General features: G+C 41.6%; 1 protein-coding gene across 2 annotated transcripts in view; it reads right to left on the bottom strand.

Moving 5' to 3' along the window:
• The window catches only part of IGF1R (insulin like growth factor 1 receptor), a 265,194-nt gene that overhangs the window by 43,000 nt on the left and 204,021 nt on the right, over window positions 1–18,173 (bottom strand). For both annotated transcript variants that reach the window (XM_065412490.1, XM_065412489.1), the window contains exons 3-5: window positions 12,506–12,818; window positions 8,907–9,052; window positions 7,136–7,280 (exon numbers count right to left, since the gene is read on the bottom strand). In XM_065412490.1, coding sequence (XP_065268562.1) covers window positions 7,136–7,280; window positions 8,907–9,052; window positions 12,506–12,818 — 604 coding nt within the window. The remainder of the gene's footprint in view (window positions 1–7,135; window positions 7,281–8,906; window positions 9,053–12,505; window positions 12,819–18,173) is intronic.

Here is an 18,173-nt window from a genome sequence, read left to right on the forward strand (position 1 = left end):
TTTTCTTTGCCCAAAAGACAGTGTGTTGTAATTTATCTGTTGGTCCAATAAAAGGTATCACATCACGTATGCTCTACCAAGTATTCTGCCTCTCGTACACTACTGTCTGGTAATAAATAGTCACACTTATGTGACTATGTGAGCACAGCACAAACCTTCACTGCTTTAAAGCTCTGAACCATCACAATCTGACCACTGCTGCAGCCACTTTCTAACAGACGATGGGGGGTCTATTCTCTCAGTGCATGAGTGGAGTTACATGCACACCTTAACTTTGATGCAAGTTACTTGTGTAAATTCCACACTGGGCTGGAATGGCAAGATGGGTACAGACCAGAGCACTTCAAGTATCCATGGCAGAAAAGACCCCGCAGAAGCATTTTCATTTTGAGGTTGGGAAAGGAAGGGACTGGAGAGGGAATTAAGGGCATGTCTAAATGATTATTGTAAGATTAAGGAAATCTGCAGCCATGTTAACTACACTGATGTAAACCCCTAATATAAAGACACTCCACCCTTGTGATTTGTGCAAGCTCTGTTTTGCACTGGTGTGTCCCTATCAATGGATCAAAATTTCTTTTTTCTCAACACATTATGCAACACCAATAAGAGTTTCTGCAGGATAAGTAACAGACTAACCATGGGTTCGATAGCAAATCAACATCATCCTTTATAGTTTTCCTTCAGTGTTGTTTCCTCCCACGTTACACAACAATGACACCTCAGAATACCCAATGAATCAGCCAAGAGAATGGAATCGTTTGTTTATTGGGGCTGCAAGCTCTTCGGGACAGGACTGCAGTTCTCTCCTTTGTGTTTTCTTCTTAGCGCCAATTGCTGAGTGCTCTTACAGTGCTATACAAAACCAAGAACACCCTGCTCCTCCTGCTGCCGAGTGTCCCCAAATACCTCGTACTTTATTTCTAACAAAACAAATACACCTGACACTGCTTTGGGTTGAGCAGTGAGTACACCTGCTTTTTGTTGACTAATACAGTTGAAGATGGCGCATACGTGTGAGTTAAAGTCATACTAAATATATTTCACCAAGAGAACATCTTTTACAAGCATTATGCAAAACTGCACTTGGATCTCACCATGTGTATTGAGACACTGTGGATGGTTCACACACTGTTATCTCTTTGCAGTCAATGAGCAAAAACTATGCTTGCAACTTCCTGAACATCTTTAATGAGATGAAACATGCATTATCAATAGTCATGGGAATAAATGACGGCAGATGAGGTTTTTTTTTTAAAGAAAGACCTAAAGTAGGACTCAGATTAGATGCAGCTAGTACAATAAAACACCTTCAAGGTTATTACAACAGGTTTTAATACAAGAGGTTTAATTGAATGCCTATCACTTTGTGTTTGAAATACCAGAGCTAAATGTGGCATTTCTTATTTTAAAGAGACATGACTAAGTTTTCAAGACAATCAAGTGACTGGACGAAGTCAAGCATTCTTGTTGGTACTTTAGACTACTGCAAAGGAGGTCAAAAAAGAGTTGGGACGAACTGTGGATAGTATATTAAAACCATCTGCACAAGTCTGAGTAGCAGTTTAAGGCAAACAAGTTCTACGGGTGTATATATACACGGCAAATATAAATTAGTATAAGCTATTCTGACACCATCTGAGGCACCGGTGAAACCACATTTGGAATACTGTATACAAGTCCAATCACAGGATGGGTAAGCCATTGCAGAAACAGAAAAGATGCCGCAGAGGGCAAAAAGCACACTCAGGGTTCTGGAGATACAAGTTATACGTAACGATTATATCAGACTTTGGCCTTTACAACGCCAAGGAAGATAGCATAGAAAGAATAAAAGACTCTCAATAGGAAAACAAACTTCTGCCAATCAGCTATTGAGATAGAAACTAACCGAAAGAGAGGAGGTTGGGGCCTGAATGAGGGCAGTCTAAACCTATGAGCAGAAGCCTGTGGACCTTCAAGGCCCAGTTTTTGTGGCAGGACAAAGAACATAAACAGATGTTCCTATCCTCTGCAGCACCCACATGGTAGTGTCATCACACAGCTTATGTGCAACCTTAAATCATAGGACACACTGATAACTGGGCAACTACTGGCTGAGTTTTTAAAACACACCACATTTTACATATTTATATAGCTCCTGCAGCCACAATGGGACTCTCACAGTGCTACATACGTCTGCACTGAAATTTATAATGGTCCCTGTAACAAAAATGCGGCAGCAATTCTGCTGATCATTACTGGGTATCCCCCGCCTTCCTTTTTAGGATGACTTGAAAGGAAAGGATAGAGCTACAGTTCATCCTGGAAGAGGCAAGAACCCAGGTCAGCCTATTGCTAAGAGAGGGCAATGTGCAGTTCAGAATGACCAGGAAAGGGAAGTGACCTCCACGGGATAGGAACAGGGACTGGCGGACAAAGGGCCAGTGCAGCGAGTGTGAGCAGCAGGCTCAAGCCAGCAGTCTGGGAGTTGACTGCAGAGGGAAGGCCAGGCTACAGAATCTGACCAGCAGAGACCAGAAGAGAAGCCCAGAGAAGAAGGTACTGCAACTACAAGGGCTAGGATGGGCAAAAAGCTCTTTAGCCCGCTAATCACAGCCAATGAGGGAGAGAAGGGAACGAAAGGTGGGAGGAGCTTCACACTGTATCTTGTCATGTCACAGCTGCCCCCATAGAGCGGACCAATCACTTTATCCCTTGCAGAAAAAGTTGCTTATAAACATTAGCAGGAGAGCAGAATAATCCTTAGAATATTTTTGGTTTGCTTTTTAAAAAAAACACTGTAAGAGCATTTTGAGGCGAGGACTGTCTTTTAATGTGACGCGCGGAGGGTGTGTGTCTGTGTCCATACAGTGCCTGCCACGCTGGGGCCCAGATCCCTGGCTAGGGGTTTTAGGTACCACCGCAATAGAAATATTGCGGAACGAACAAATAAATAAATTATGGAATAGTGTGAAAAAGGCATAATCAGAAGATTGGCTTGCAAACCAGTTTAAAAATGTCTTTCAAATTTAAATCAAACTCTCCCATTATTTTAGAATATTTCCCCCAACAAGCCACGGCATAATAAAACTTTTGAAATCAGCAAATAACCAATATTATAACAATTCTGGTACATTCTCCTTTATTTCTACAGTATCTGCCTGATGGGACTTTCAAACAGAAAAATGGGGTTTATAATGAAAGCACCAACAGACCCTTCATTATGCAGCACGGCTGTAAATCTGTACACTGTAGATGGGCTAGAAGCAGCGCTACCAACAACTGAGTCTCTGTTGGGAAATACATAAGGAAAGAAACGAGAGATATTGCTTCATTGTGTTTAATTTAAAGTGTGGGTCTGGATGCAATGTGCCATGACACCACTTTACCCAATGGCCGTCTTTGGGGTGTTTGGCTCTCCCCTAACTAGCAGGGGAATCAGAGGAGCACTTGAGCCCCTATGTAAATTCAACCTGTCATGCCCCATTGCACAAGTTCTCTACCTCCCTTTTGAAGGGTCACTTATTGGTAGAAGTCTCTGAGAAAGCATCAGTTTCTTCATAACGTCCTTTCAACAAAAACAAAGAGGAGAAACAACCCCTATAAGAGCCATAATTTTTTTCTGTGTCACAGCTTTACCAATGACCTGTAAATAGTAGTATCTTGTAGAAACACCTCTTCTTCCATGGCATGAATGTATTTTGATGCAGTGCAATGGGCCAGGCAGTTTCATTTTGAAGTTTAATATAATGTTAAGTGGTAAATGCAACTTTCACCTCTAGATGACCGTAGCCAGTTCAGATAACCTGGCACTGATTGAAAGTTACCTAATGGTTGTTCGGCAGTCTAAGAAAAATGAACTGCTTAGTGTCCATTTCTAAGTTGACAAGAGTCTACAACACACAAGCCACCATCGCAATTGGCACCCTTGATTGTAGCTTTAGGGGGGGAAAGGCCAGAGTCAAAGAAAGATTGCACTGCTTGCCCCCTCATCCCTACAGAAGAAAGATAAACGATATTGGACGAAAGTGCACCAGGCTGGGCTCCCAACAAAAACTCCAGGGACCAGGTTCCCCCTGAACTCAGCACAGGGCCCTGGGTAGCCCATTCCCTACCACTGAGATAACCTATGCCAATTTATGTAGTTAGTTCTGTAGCTCAAGCTGAAGGTTCAGGGTTCAAACTCTACTAATGAGGCACGATGGGAGAGCTGTTATAGCTTCCCATAGAATTTATTTTTACGTTTGAAATGATGTACAAAAAACTATGATCAAAGAATCTTACTTAAGTTGGAAAGCCAAGCTCTGAAAAGTGAGGAAATAATTTCAGTTGCCTGTGTAACCTTAATTCAGTCCCTTGGACATAAGTAGTATGACACAGTCTTTAATGACATGATCACATACAATTTTGTCCACAGGACCTGTCTCATTAGTGCACAGGATCGACAATGCTAAGGGAATGAATTAGGGCGGTGCTGTATATGGGACCATTTGTAGGACTTTTTCTTCATTTGTGGCAGAAGCTGGAAGGTAACTATTGTAGTGCCAGGAGACAGCAGGCGTAAGCCCACCCATAGCTAACGGCCTTCCCCTTCACCAAGCGAGAGGGGCTAGTGAACCCAGGCCACAAGTATTTGTGGGGGACAACAAATGAAAAAAAACAGGGGCAGGTGTGGAAGTCAGAAGGTGAAAATCAGGTGAGCAGATGGGGACACTGAACAGAGAACCCCCAACAGCATCCACTGCTCCTCAAAGGCATCTGAAAAGTCAGTGGACTTAGAGGAACTCTGCTAGGAGGTGTGACTGAACAAGGAATAGAAATAAGTCCCTGCTTTTGCAGAGGTTCCTCCCCCCGATCCAACTTCCTCCTTCTGTTGTGATGGATGGCCATCTTCAGAAGGAGGTTGAAGAGGAGGTCCTGTGACTTTGTGGGGCCATGGGAGAGGTGTGCCAATACCAGGAAGTGCAGGGGAAAGTGCAGCCTGAACCTCAGTAAGAGGTTCTGGAAGAGCTGGAAGAGGGGTTGTAGCCTGATGCACTCTACCTAGATGTGTACCAGGGTCTCCCTCTCGCTGCAAAAACGACAGATGTTGGGAGAGTTTGTGAACTGCACCAAGTAAATGCCTTGGCTCCCGGCTCCATGAAGGAACCGCCAACTAATATACCCAACAAGCTGCCTTTTTTCCCTCAGCACCATGCACAGAATGAGGGAGGGGTCCTGTGGGGGAAAAAAAAAAAAAAAAAAAGAGGCTGTGGTCATGTAATTAAAGACAGTATCATAATGCATCTTATCTCAGCGCAAGGGGGCCAAATTAAGGTTGCACAGGCAACCATGAGAGCGAGGAAACAAAAATAAAAGGGCTTCACTTTGCAGCCTTAATGTTCTTTCAATATAATTTTTTGTATGTATTATATGCAGTGCTGGCAGCGACTGCTATAGTTAGGGCAGCCTGTTTAAGACCCTGTTTTCAGTTGCTTATAACGTTGCCCAACTAGCTGTTTAGGCTGGAATTTTCATGCGAGGTGTCTGCCTTTAGCTGAATGTTTTTGAAAAATTATCTTTCAGATTGCGACAGTGCCCCAAATGTGTAAGTACTTTCCAAACACAGAGGAAGACCGTTCCTGACCCAAGCAGCATGCAATTGCAATAATTCCTTAGCATGGATCAATTTTGCTTCCCACATGCACCCCTATTTTCCTCTTTTCTAAGTTTCACGGTTTGTTTTTCCATTGTGGAATCAGGCAGACAGAATTAATAAAACCTGAATCATAGCACTGCTGCTGCTTTCCTATCAGTTATGCTTGCTGACATACGAGATTCCATAAACATAATTACTACTGAACTTACTTACTAAAAGAAGGCAAAAACAAATTTATAATTGGAGTATCTGCTTGAGTATGCCACATCATAAGTAGCTGAAAGAGCCTTGTTCTAGGCAAAGTGACAAGCCTCTTGGATTTGCAATTAGAAACATGTTTTTCCAAAGAGCCAAATGTTCTTATTGAAAAAGACAGTGTGCTTTTCAAGTGCAGAATGAAGAGCTGCCCTTTAACTTGCTCTGTCAGATGGTGGAATTTTAAGAATTTAAGACTGACCAAAGAGTAGCCTGAGAAAGAGAGGGAGGTTGTGAAGAATCCCTTATGCTGTAACTTTATCCTGTCAGAGCAGATAAATCAGAGACATGCAACCTTTCCCATGACCTTCCCACCACCTTTTCCTAAATGATTTTCCAAAATTCTTATTTTACTGGATCTCTCATTAGCGACGAAGGCTCATTTCTTCTCCAGAGTGTCGTTTTGGACTTGGGAAGTTACTTAATTTGGGGAGAGAAAGGGAGCGCAGCAATTTCCCAACGGATCATCCCCCCACCTAAGCATCTCAAACTAAAGTTTTGCTGGAGCTAAACCTACCTTTGCTCTTTCAGCACCTACCTTCAGGGGTGAGGATGATAGGTGGTGTTTTAGATAGCAATTGTATGACGCGCTATTAAAAGCATATTACACAGAATATTACACAATTAGGACAAATCCACAATGTTTATCAGCAAACATTTCAGTGGCTCATGATTACTTTAGCGGCTCATATTTTGTTTCTCTGGCTTTAGATAAGGAGAATTAGTTTCATGTTAGTATTTTGAGGCTGGCTCACTTATGTGCAGTTTCCGGCTACACAAGCTAGTTTCAGCCGCACTCCCTTATCTTGCAGTTAGTGACCTGTTTTCTTCCAATTGACATTCCATAGACCTCTGTTAAGGATACAACACTAATAAACCGCAATGCCAAAAGAGCAATGACTTCTGGAGATGTTTATTTCTGAATGCAGTAGAGCATCAAAAAACAGAACGTGTCTAATATAACAGAAAATGATGCTTACAAATGTACATCTCCCTAAAAAAATCTCTCTACAAGAGAAAGCAGCTAGCAGGGCTACCATAAATACATCTTTAAAATCTTCATCCAACTACTTGCATGCTAGAGGATCAAATGAATGATTGTACAACGGTTGTTCAGTAGGAGACAAATACTGCATATTAGTGGAGGTGTAGACTATATAGATGGTAACAAAGTATTCACGGTAAGACTTATTTTCCCTGGCTTTCTGTTGAAGCAAAGCTGCCTCTACAAAGATTAGTTCGTTGTATTTGAACACTTACCCATCCAACTGTTCCTCTCCCAAAATATATCGCAGATTCTTCAAGAAAGAGAGGGAGACTAGTGCATGGGAATGGCGGATCTTCACATACCCAGTTACTGTTTCTATCAGACCCATAAAATTCTCCAGCTCAGAAGCAATATTGTCTACATTAAAGAAAAGGAAATTCTAGTTCATACAAGTTTAACTCAGCATTTTAGTCAATGCATGGTTAGCATATCAGAATAAGTATTTATTACATTCACTGCTTTTGCAAACAAAATACAGATTCATCTTGCTGCAGACCAGCACGTATCATTATTTACCTATGCAGGCAGACAGGTGGAGCACAAAACAAGGCACTATCAGAACTCCATTTATAACTTTCTTACTGATCTGCTTTCCTTTGCATGAATATTCCATACTCGTGCCAGTACCAAATTCTGAGCTTTCAACAGCCAACCTTTTGGCAAGACTGAAAAGACTCATGTGCAGTTGTAAATTTAGGCATCTGTGAAACTGCAACTGCTGTTACTCTCGGTGACAGAGGTAAAGTTCATTCATTAGATCAGGCTGAAATGATCCACTGAAGAGCATGGCATCAGACTGGAGGTTAAGAGTAGCCCCACAGAGTTATGCTATTATTCTCAACAAACAGCAAGGATACTAATCTCCAAAGCACAGGACTTTTACTGGCCATTTAAAAAATAGTGTAGCTATAACTATATCATTTAAGCAGCCATTACTCCTAGAATGCTGAAACAATGAAGGTAAAGCCATAACATCTTTATGTAATGAAGCTGGCTCAGAGTCAGATTTTCTACAGCTTGTATAATGTTACACTGTAGTTGTGTAAGGGGCATTCTCCAAAATGGGCAAGGAGCTTGGAAGCTGGGTGTTTGCTTCTGGTGCAGAACACTAAAACTAAATTAAGTTCTGTGTGCACAGCAGTACAGCCTGGATATCACGTGGCCAGTTATCACCTGAAAGAAGTTGGGAGGGTGTAGATTAGGAATACTTTTCAATTCTTTGAGATAATATCTAAGCATTAAACTAGACAACTTACGTTACTGTATAGTACTCAGGAATAAAATTAATTACTCCAGAGGGTGGGTGAGCTGAATGGGTTAACTTAAATAAAAGTTCTTCAGACCATCTCCCTGCAGAAGTTAAGATTCTACTTAAACATGTGAAACACATAATTAAAACAATTCACATACAACTGTTTCCAACCCCCTTGGTTATTAGGAGCAAACCTGGTATTCATAGGCAATTCAATCCATCTAGCACAGGCACAAAAATTCAAGGAACTCCACCCCACACACTCCTTTGCATGCATGCATAGGGAGGTATATTTCAAACCACCAAGTTTACAATGGTTTTTAAAGCTCAGAGTCTGTTGGAATTTCCCCAGCTGATGAATCACTACTCTGACAAATCGTATCCAGAGTTCATTTATGTTAGGACACGTACCAGATATGACCAACACAGTAATAATGAGTGTTGGGCAGAGCAGTGTTAGAATTTAAACAGGGGTTTTCATTATCTCACGCACAGGGAGGAAAGCTTTGCCACTAGCTAAATACCTGGTCTACAGACATGCCAGAGAACACCGCCATGTCGAGGATTCCAGCAGAAACCCTTAACGCAGCTGAAGCGCCATTAAAAAGCAAACAATCCTCTTGAGGATGATGCTTACAGGTTTGGGTTTTTTTTGTATTGATACACTCAAAGAGAAAATAGAAAGTTAAAGGACCCTCATCAAAGGCTCACACAGGAGGAACATTACTTACTCCCACGGCGGATGTTAATAAGCAGATTCCCCTTGAGGACGGTGCATCCCTGCAACATTTGTGCTGATGTGACGGAATCAATGGTCTTTGTTTTCTCTTCCTCACAGATTTTTGGGCAAGGCCCTTCGCAGGGGCTGCAGAACATGCTGTTGGGAAGGAAGGGAGACCAGAAATAAACAAAAACACATGGTTCTCAATCCACAACAGACTGCTGCTGCATTGTTTGGAAAGCAAGAACTTCTCTATCTGCAACCTAACAAAATACAAATCCCTCAAACTGGGAGGAAAGTGGCCATTTTTCAGAAGAGGCCCAGCAGAAAAGCAAATATCTCATGCACCCAGGCAGGACTGCATGGGTTCTATGAGCAGACGTGACCCTCATAAATAAGTGCCCAAGGGAAAATGGTTATTAGAGAAATCTCCTAATGAGGTTATTGTCCTAATAAAACAGTGTCACAATTTGGATTTTAAAGGCAGTACCAAAGGACTGGAAAAAATGCTGTAAGGTACAACTGAGCAGAAAACAGAAACCTCACTCCCACTACTCGATCAGTTGCATAGATTATGCTATTCCTAGTCACTTCCCATCCTAAACTGTTGTGTAGTATTAATTCTACAAGCCCCATGGCTAGCTGTTAAACTGTTGCCATATTTCACCATCCTGGTGACTGCAATGGAGTGGTGAGTAACGTGACTCCAACACACACAGTCTGTAAATCAGGTTACGAAATGCTGTGGTATCCCTCTGGATGAAGGGCATTCGAAGTGCAAGTCATTGCCTACACTAATATAGCATAACTGAAGGACAAATGATCAAGAACACAGAAAAAGTCATTGCCCTCTCTCAGGCATTGGTGGCCCTCTAGCGAACATCTCTGCTACCGAAATAAGGCTGGAGCCTAAGAAGGTAAGCCTCCAGTACCTGACTCCCTTAGGCACCTTTGGAAAACTCAAGCCTCAGCATGCATATGTTGGAGCTAGAGAGAGAGAGAGAGAGAGAGAGAGAGAGAGAGAGAGAGAGAGAGAGACACAATTCCACAGTGACCTCCTAAACCAGCCCAGACCTGCTGAAATAGCTCAATACTAAAACTGGGGTGAGGGCCAGAATGTGAACATTTACATGAATTCTCCTCCACCCCTTCTCACCAAAGTTTTAAGTTCAGGTCTAGCAAACATGAACCAAAACAAGGACAGCTCTACCGTAAACACTATCCATATACTAACCTCAATATGTACGAATGGGCTGCCACCAATGTGACACTATGTGATTGTTCTTCCTTCCAGGTAAAATATAACCCCGTCATCCCTTGTTTTATTTCACCACTTTTCCATCTTGCATTAGTACCAGTGATTTTTAACTTATATTCATGTTATACCTTCTGTGTGTGTGGGTGGAGGGGAGACAAGCAAAGGGAAAGAAAACCCCAGCTCTGAAAAGGAAGGCCATTGACAGCACACTGGTAAACATGGATTTGTTATTTGTTAACTAAAGGGTAACTGAACCCACTTTCTTCTTCAGCTTGGAGAAACGTGCACTGATGTAATGGAAGAAAGGAGCCTTCATTTCTTAGTCATGAGCTCCTATTTCAAATGCTACAGCATAATGTCCTAAGAACTGAAGACATGCAAAAGGCATTCAACTAAAGGTACAAAGAATGCTAGAAACTCCTTATTTGCATCTGTTGGTTAATACCAGCTCTGGGAAACCGGGGGACAAAACGTTCACTGGCCTTGAGTTATGCCTTTCCACCTTTGCGGCTGAACACAAAACTATGATAAGATAAGCTGTGTCTATACTGTTTTATGAGTGTGTTTTTAAACAGCCGCTACTAGACGCTCAGGCCAGACAGCAGGGAAACAGTTTCTCAGGTAAACATCTGGCTTCAAGCTAGCAAACAGTAACGCTGTTTGCATCTAAATGTGAACTGGAAATTTTCCTAGGAAGATGTTTGTTTGGATGATACTCTCTCGTTCTCTCTAGGTTTATAAAGCAAATGGTGGAGATTTCCATCCCTTGAACAAAACTAACCTGCACACATAAAGGAAAAACTATGATACAGACCATTTATATGGAGACATTTTTCAATGCAGTCCTACACCACTGAGAATTCCTCTATATTAGCAATTGCTAGGAAATAACAGTTCTTAGTGCTGTTGGGTTAATGGGTGGGCAACTAAGATTGTTGCCTTGGCTGCTGGCAAAGTGAGCAAGCCAACAACATATCTATCACTCCACGATGTTTAAATTCCAGGAATATGACTGACAAAAATCAGAGTAATATTCCTGTAAAAAACAGTTCCCTAAGAGAGTTAGTCATAAATACCAAATTCACGGCCATGAAAAACACGTCATGGACCGTGAAATCAGACCTCCCCCATGAAATCTAGCTATTGGAGGGGAGGGGAGGAGAAGGGGCAGGGCTGGGTAGAGACCCTACTGTGCACCGAGCTCCAGCTGCTAGTCCCAGCCGGGCTGGGGAGGGACAGGATTTCCTCTTCCCCTGCACGGTTGCTCTTGCGGGGGAGATCAGAGGTTCCCGGAGGTGGGGATGTGTCTAATCTCCCCCGTGCTGCTGGGAGTGCCCCAGCCAGGGGCTCCTAGCTGCTAGTTCCGGCCAGGCTGGGGAGGGACAGGACCTTCCTCTTCCACTGCACAGCTGCTTTGGGAAGGGAGGCGGGGGGAAATCAGACCCGCCTCTGGCTATCTCCCCCAGCTGCAGGAAGCTCAGCTCTGGAGGCAGCAGAGAAGTGAGGGTGGCAATGCTGCAACCCCCAATAACAGCTTTGCAACCCCAACGATCCCCTTTTGGGTTGGGACCCCCACGGTTACATCATCATGAAATTGCAAATATAAACCTCTGAAAACGTGAAACTGACTGATTTTAAAACTCTGGGGGCCATGACATTGACCAAAATGGACTGTGAATTTCGTAGGGCCCTAGTCATAAAATAGCATGGCAGCTACTGGTATTATTTCTCTGAACTAAGGTAGAGTTGGCATTTTCCAGGAAAAACACGGTGAACTAGAAAATGCAGAGACCTAATGGCTGCAATGAACGTGAGTGTACATAGGAGACCTGCACACAGAAAAGTCAGAATGCCAGTACATGTCAGTAAACAACCAATTAACACGAGAAACAAAACTACTTTTACAATCTGCTCTGTGTGGCAATGCTCTCCAAGAGCAGAATCTCCTTTCCATTGATTACTGGCATCTCTTCCCCATCTCCATCCCGCCCACTTTATTCCACTGCCATTTTCACTGGGCTATTGTCTAGTTTAAAGGCCTCATCCTCATGGTGTTGACAATACTCTATCTCCACTGATGTCAGCGGGAGATAGGGTGACCAGATGTCCCGATTTTATAGGGACAGTCCCGATTTTTGGGTCTTTTTCTTATATAGGCTCCTATTACCCCCCACCCCCTGTCCCGATTTTTCACATTTGCTGTCTGGTCACCCTAGCGGGAGACCAAGATGCTCAGCACCACATGGGATCAGGCCCTTAGACAGTTAATGCCAAGGAACTGGGGGGTTATCTTTCTAAAATCACACAGGGAACTATATGAATAACAATGCAAGCTTGTGTATTTCCTTTACCTTTGGCTCCCGTTGCGTATGAATCCAGAAGGGCACTCTGCCATGCACTCATCATTGTGGATCACAAACTTCTCATAGTCACTTATCTCTGTAGCAGGGACTTTGGAACAGAAGTCTTTAGTAACGCAGCGCCAGCCTTCAAACTTGTAGGTGTTCGGTGGGCAGGTGGGTACGCAGATTCCTTCGTAGTAATAATTGCGGCAGGCCACACAAGCCGTGTTGTTGTCGGGTGCAGTGCAGCTCCCCAAGCACTCGGGATGGCAACATTCATTTTGGTCTGTGCAAGCCCGTTTGCCACAAGCGCTGGGGCACACTGCAAAGACAGAGCAAGGGAAGATTGAACAACTGGCATTTTAAAAATATAGCGAGATTAAATGCAGCAATGTAAACATTCTGAGCGCATATCCCCTTGGGTCTAGAGCAGTGTTTCCCAAACTTGGGACGCCGCTTGTGTAGGGAAAGCCCCTGGCGGGCCAGGTTGGTTTGTTTACCTGCCGCATCCGCAGGTCCGGCCGATCGTGGCTCCCACTTGCCGCGGTTCGCTGCTCCAGGCCAATGGGAGCTGCGGGAAGCGGCAGCCAGTACGTCCCTCAGTCCGTGCCGCTTCCCGCAGCTCCCATTGGCCTGGAGCAGCGAACCGCGGCCAGTGGGAGCCGCAATCTGCCGGACCTGCTGACACGGCAGGTAAACAAACCGGCCTGGCCCGCCAGGGGCTTTCCCTACACAAGCGGCATCCCAAGTTTGAGAAACACTGCTCTAGAGCAACCCTTGAAAACTTTGACACTTGGGAGGCTGGCAAACTAAATTTCATTTTCTCAGAGTTTTCAAGTTGCTCGAAGATATCTTTCTCCCAGATTTACATTAAAGTATGAACCAGTGAAGTAATGAGGAAAACTGTTGAAAGCAATGTCAACGTAAGGATAACAGAAACAACTGAGGACTGGAACCCATTTGATAGCCCTGGTATTATGGTTACATTTTTGAGTGCTGACTTATTGTCTTTGAGAGGGTTTTTTTCGTGTTTCCAATTTGTATTTCAAATTTGTCTTTTATTGGCAACAAAAAAGCTCCCTTTAAACAACTTAATTACATTCATACAATAATACATTGCTATACTGCAGCACACATGGCTAGGTTGACCCCACTGTAGCATCCTCATGTTGCTTATGTATGCAGAATTGGATTTAATAAAGTACAGATGCTACACATCATATATGGTGGAATCATAGACTTATTATTTTCCCCCTGAAGAGAGTACATATCCACCCTATCCACAAATATCAGACTAGTAGGACATAAATTTGTGAAAAGTACATTTATTTAAAAACTCATTAATCTGTAGGTGTGGGCACTGGGTTTGGAAAAAATGAACAGAAAGCAGGATCTTCAAGAGACAGTCTTACTATTGTTACATCAAAAGAAGCAGCAGCATTTATATTTATGTAACAACAACATTTTGATTACAATGTTTTATGGCCTTTTAGCCATGCTAGCTATATGCCAGAGGCTCTGTAAATAAACACAAGATAGGAAATCTGGTTTTCATTAGGTAACTGTTTTCCACTTTCTAACTTAGCTAAAAAACAGTATCAGTAACAGCAGCATAAAACAAAAGTTTCAGTAGGACTACAGCAGAGCCCAAGCAAATCAACACAAGAAACTTTAACCAAACTACATGACTAGACAGCATACAACCAGAAACACAGATAACATTGTAAGTGAACAAGGATGCAGCATCCACCCAAGAATAGATATGGAGAAATTCCCAAGATGATGTACCAGATTCCACTCCATCCTGTTTATTTCTCTTTTTTTCCTCAAATCTGCTGCACATTCTGCTATGCTGTAAATTAAACTACAGTTTATTTAGAAAGAGAAAACTACATTCAACCAGTGCAGGATAGTTCAAAACTATTTTTTCCTAGAGCTTTGCACACAACATGATGTGTGAAACTTTATCTGCAAATTTTCAGTTTACAAATAAAGATGTTTTACCATATTGAAAAATGTCTGAACCCAAGAGGTAATCTCGCTCTTTGATTGTAAGTACTCTGAGATAAAAGAGAATATGTTTTCCAACATGTTTGTACAGAACCTACCACAATAGAGCCCAATCACAACTGGAGCCACTGGGCACAACCATAACAAAGAACAATACAAAATAAAAAATTTGTTTTACAACCCCTCACACATTTCTTCAGGATTTAGACACTGTATGGCAAGCCTTGGCTATGAGGGAATACGTAGTGTCAGCTTTAATGTACGGTTCTACTCTGAAAAGTGGGATCCCATGTTTATACTCTCAATGGTCTCTGCATTAAATATGCCCAAGTTTACAGATTTTTTTTTTCCTAATTGCCAGACGTAAACATTTAGCCTGGGATCCGAGGGCCAAGCTGGGTTCTTTCTATTTCATGAATTAGCAGCAGTAATAACAATTCTTCAGGGAAAATTCTATCCTCACTTATTACCAGTGCAACCTCAGTCTTCAAGTTATGCCCTCTGCTTTCAATGGGTTTCCACAGGAGAAACTAATGGGAACTTAGTAAACAATCTTGCTGTTGATGCTCACCATCAGACAGAGCTCTAACTTGCACAACAGCTCTGCAGTGCTAACAGGAACAAACATAGTAAGAATGTATTTTAGTTGCTACACAGACAGGTAGGACTGAATACATACAGAGAGATGTGTCATTTTTACAGTCCCTTTTCAAAGTTAAAAAAAAACAACCAGACTTCAGTACAAACATCTCGGCAAAATGGTATTTATAATGAAATTGTTGATGGGGCCTCCACTGCGGGGGAGCTTGTGGACACCACTATAATTAGCATAAGAAAGCTGACTATGAATGTCTCAATGGAAGGTACTCCTTAAGATGTATTTCAATTCTGCCTAAATTACACTGTGAGAGGGAACTATGATTCTGTATATGTAATATTTCTGACTCCAGACCTAAATATATCCCACGATAGATTCCTCTTAAAAGAAAGGACAGCGATGAAGAGATCATTACTGATAAATGATGCAAAAGCTTTTAATAAACCCAAATATGTATTTTCTGCAGGGAAGACAAATAAAATAATTACCTTACACTAAAAGGTAAAAACAAGAAACGAAAAAAATTACTACTCACGTACACTGACTGTAGACCAAGGATATACAGTAGAACCTCAGGGTTACAAACCCCTCAGGAATGGAGGTTGTTCAGAACTCTGAAATGTTCGTAACTCTGAACAAAACATTATGGTTGTTCTTTCAAAAGTTTACAACTGAACAGTGACTTAATGCAGCTTTGAAACTTTACTAAGCAGATGAAAAATGATGCTTTCCCTTTTTTTTTTTAAATAGTTTATATTTAACACAGCACTGTACTGTATTTGCTTCCCTCCGCCCCCATCTCTGCTGCTGCCTGATTGCGTACTTCCAGTTCCAAATGAGGTGTGCGGTTGACTGGTCAGTTCATAACTCTGGTGTTCATAACTCTGAGGTTCTACTGTAACTTGAACAAGGACAAAAGCCTGAGGTTTCTGGAGTGGTGTAAATGCAACAGCCTTGTTAGAGACTGCTGTAAACTGTGCCTCATTTTAATGTATATAAATATTAAGAATGTTCAGGATTATTGAGGCAGTTCTTGAAAAACCCCGGGCCATGTGGCTCATCGGCAGATGGATTGCTGTTCCGCGTGGGTGCCAAAACTTAGATTTAGTGTGTTAACTAGATTTCCAGTTCACAATCCCGCTGAGAAAAAACACCTCCATGACCAAAGTTCATCACTAGATTTATCAAAGCAGTGCCACATGATTTTTGTTCTTAATTGGACAGACATTTACAAAAAAACAAAGGCTGCTGCATAAACAGTGCAGATAAATATAGTATAAAGAGGTCTAAATTATTTCACTCTAGGGGAAAGACCTTTTTCATTTCCTAAATTCTTCTGCCATTCATGAATAAACTAGCATATGAACAGCATTCCCCCCACATCTCATAGCTGATCCTCTGAACCTTACCAACGAAGGAGATAGCTGAAGCATGCAAAACCACACAAATTTACATGACAAAGATGTAAATAGTAACACAGGTATACAAATCTGTGTTATATTATTTTTAATCTGACAGTGTTTATTAAAAAAATTTTTTTTTTTAAAAAGCAACCAGTTTTTCAAACTTAAAATAACTGGGAAGAAAAACATAGTAAAACGTTAATTAAAATTGGAAGTTTTTTATGATGAATTTGTCAGATGGCCAGAAAGCTACGATTCCATAACCAAGAGGACACCTTTGGCTAAAAGCCCATCCTAATTCAGTGGTGAAAAGAATGCAGCAATTAGTAACAAAAAATTACAACGATTGGGGGAAAAGAAGGAAAGGGATAGCATTCAATATTAATTGACAAGAGAATCTAAAGACATCAGGGAAAAATCCATGGCTGGCAGGATGAAGGACAATTAAAAAAAGAGGGTTTTTTTTGTTTTTTTTTGTAAAGTATATTAGGAACAAAAACTGTAGCAATGACATAGTCCCACTAGTAGCTGGAGGCGGCATAATTGTTGTTAATGATACATAAAAGGCAGAGATATTCCATAAATATTTGTGTTTTGTATTTGGAAAAAAGGAGGAGGAAATACTTGCATCACATGAGGATGAAGTACTTTCCAGTCCATTAGTAACTAAGGAGAATGTAAACAACATCTGCTAAAAATAAACACTGTTAAATCAGCAGTCCCGGACACTTGCACACAAGATTACTAAAAGAGCTGGCTAAGAAGAAGTCTGACCAGCTGATATTAATTTATAATAAATATTGGAATACCAGGGAAATTAAAGATGATGGGAACACGGTTACTGTTGTGCCAATATTTAAAAAGACCACCAGGCGGCTGGTTGAAATAAATAGTCTGAAATCAACAATGGGCAAAATAATGGAAAAGCTGATCCAGGATTCAATTGATAAGGAATTAAAGAATACGAGTATAATGTCAGTCAAAATGATTTTATGGAAAACAGGCCTTTGCAAACAAACCTGATTTCATTCTTTGATGAGATTACAAGTTTAGTTGATAAATGTAACTGTGTATATGTAATATACTCATAAAAATTTAGGGGTCACAGTAGACAAACAAATGAACATGAGCTCCTAGTGTGGTGCTGTGGCAAAACAAGCTAGTGGGATCCTTAAATGTCTAAACAAGGGTAGCGAGTAGAAGTAAGGAGGTAATTTTACCTCTGTATACAGCATTGGAGAGACCAATACTGTTTACAGTTCTGGTGTCCATATTTTAAAAGGGGATGTGGAAAAATTCAAGAGGGTACAAAGGGGTCACAAAAATTATCTGAGGTCTGGAGAAAAAGACACAATGAGAGACAAAGATCTCAATCTCTGCTGAGCTTATCAAGAAGATGGAGTGATGATTTGATTAGAGTGAATAACTGCCTTCATGGGAAGGAAAATACTGGGCACTAAACAGTTCTTTAATCTAGCAGAGAAAGGCATAACATGAACCACTGGGCTGGAAACTACAGCCAGATAAAATCAAATTAGGAATAAGGCACTAATTTTAACACTGATTAACCACTGGAACAAACTACCAAGGGAAGTGGTGGATTCTCCATCTCTTAATGTCTTCAGATCAAAACTGGATGACTTTCTGGAAGATGTGCTGTAACCAA

The sequence above is a fragment of the Emys orbicularis genome, chromosome 10 (assembly GCF_028017835.1).
Source record: "Emys orbicularis isolate rEmyOrb1 chromosome 10, rEmyOrb1.hap1, whole genome shotgun sequence".
In the NCBI taxonomy this organism is placed as follows: Eukaryota; Metazoa; Chordata; order Testudines; family Emydidae; genus Emys; species Emys orbicularis.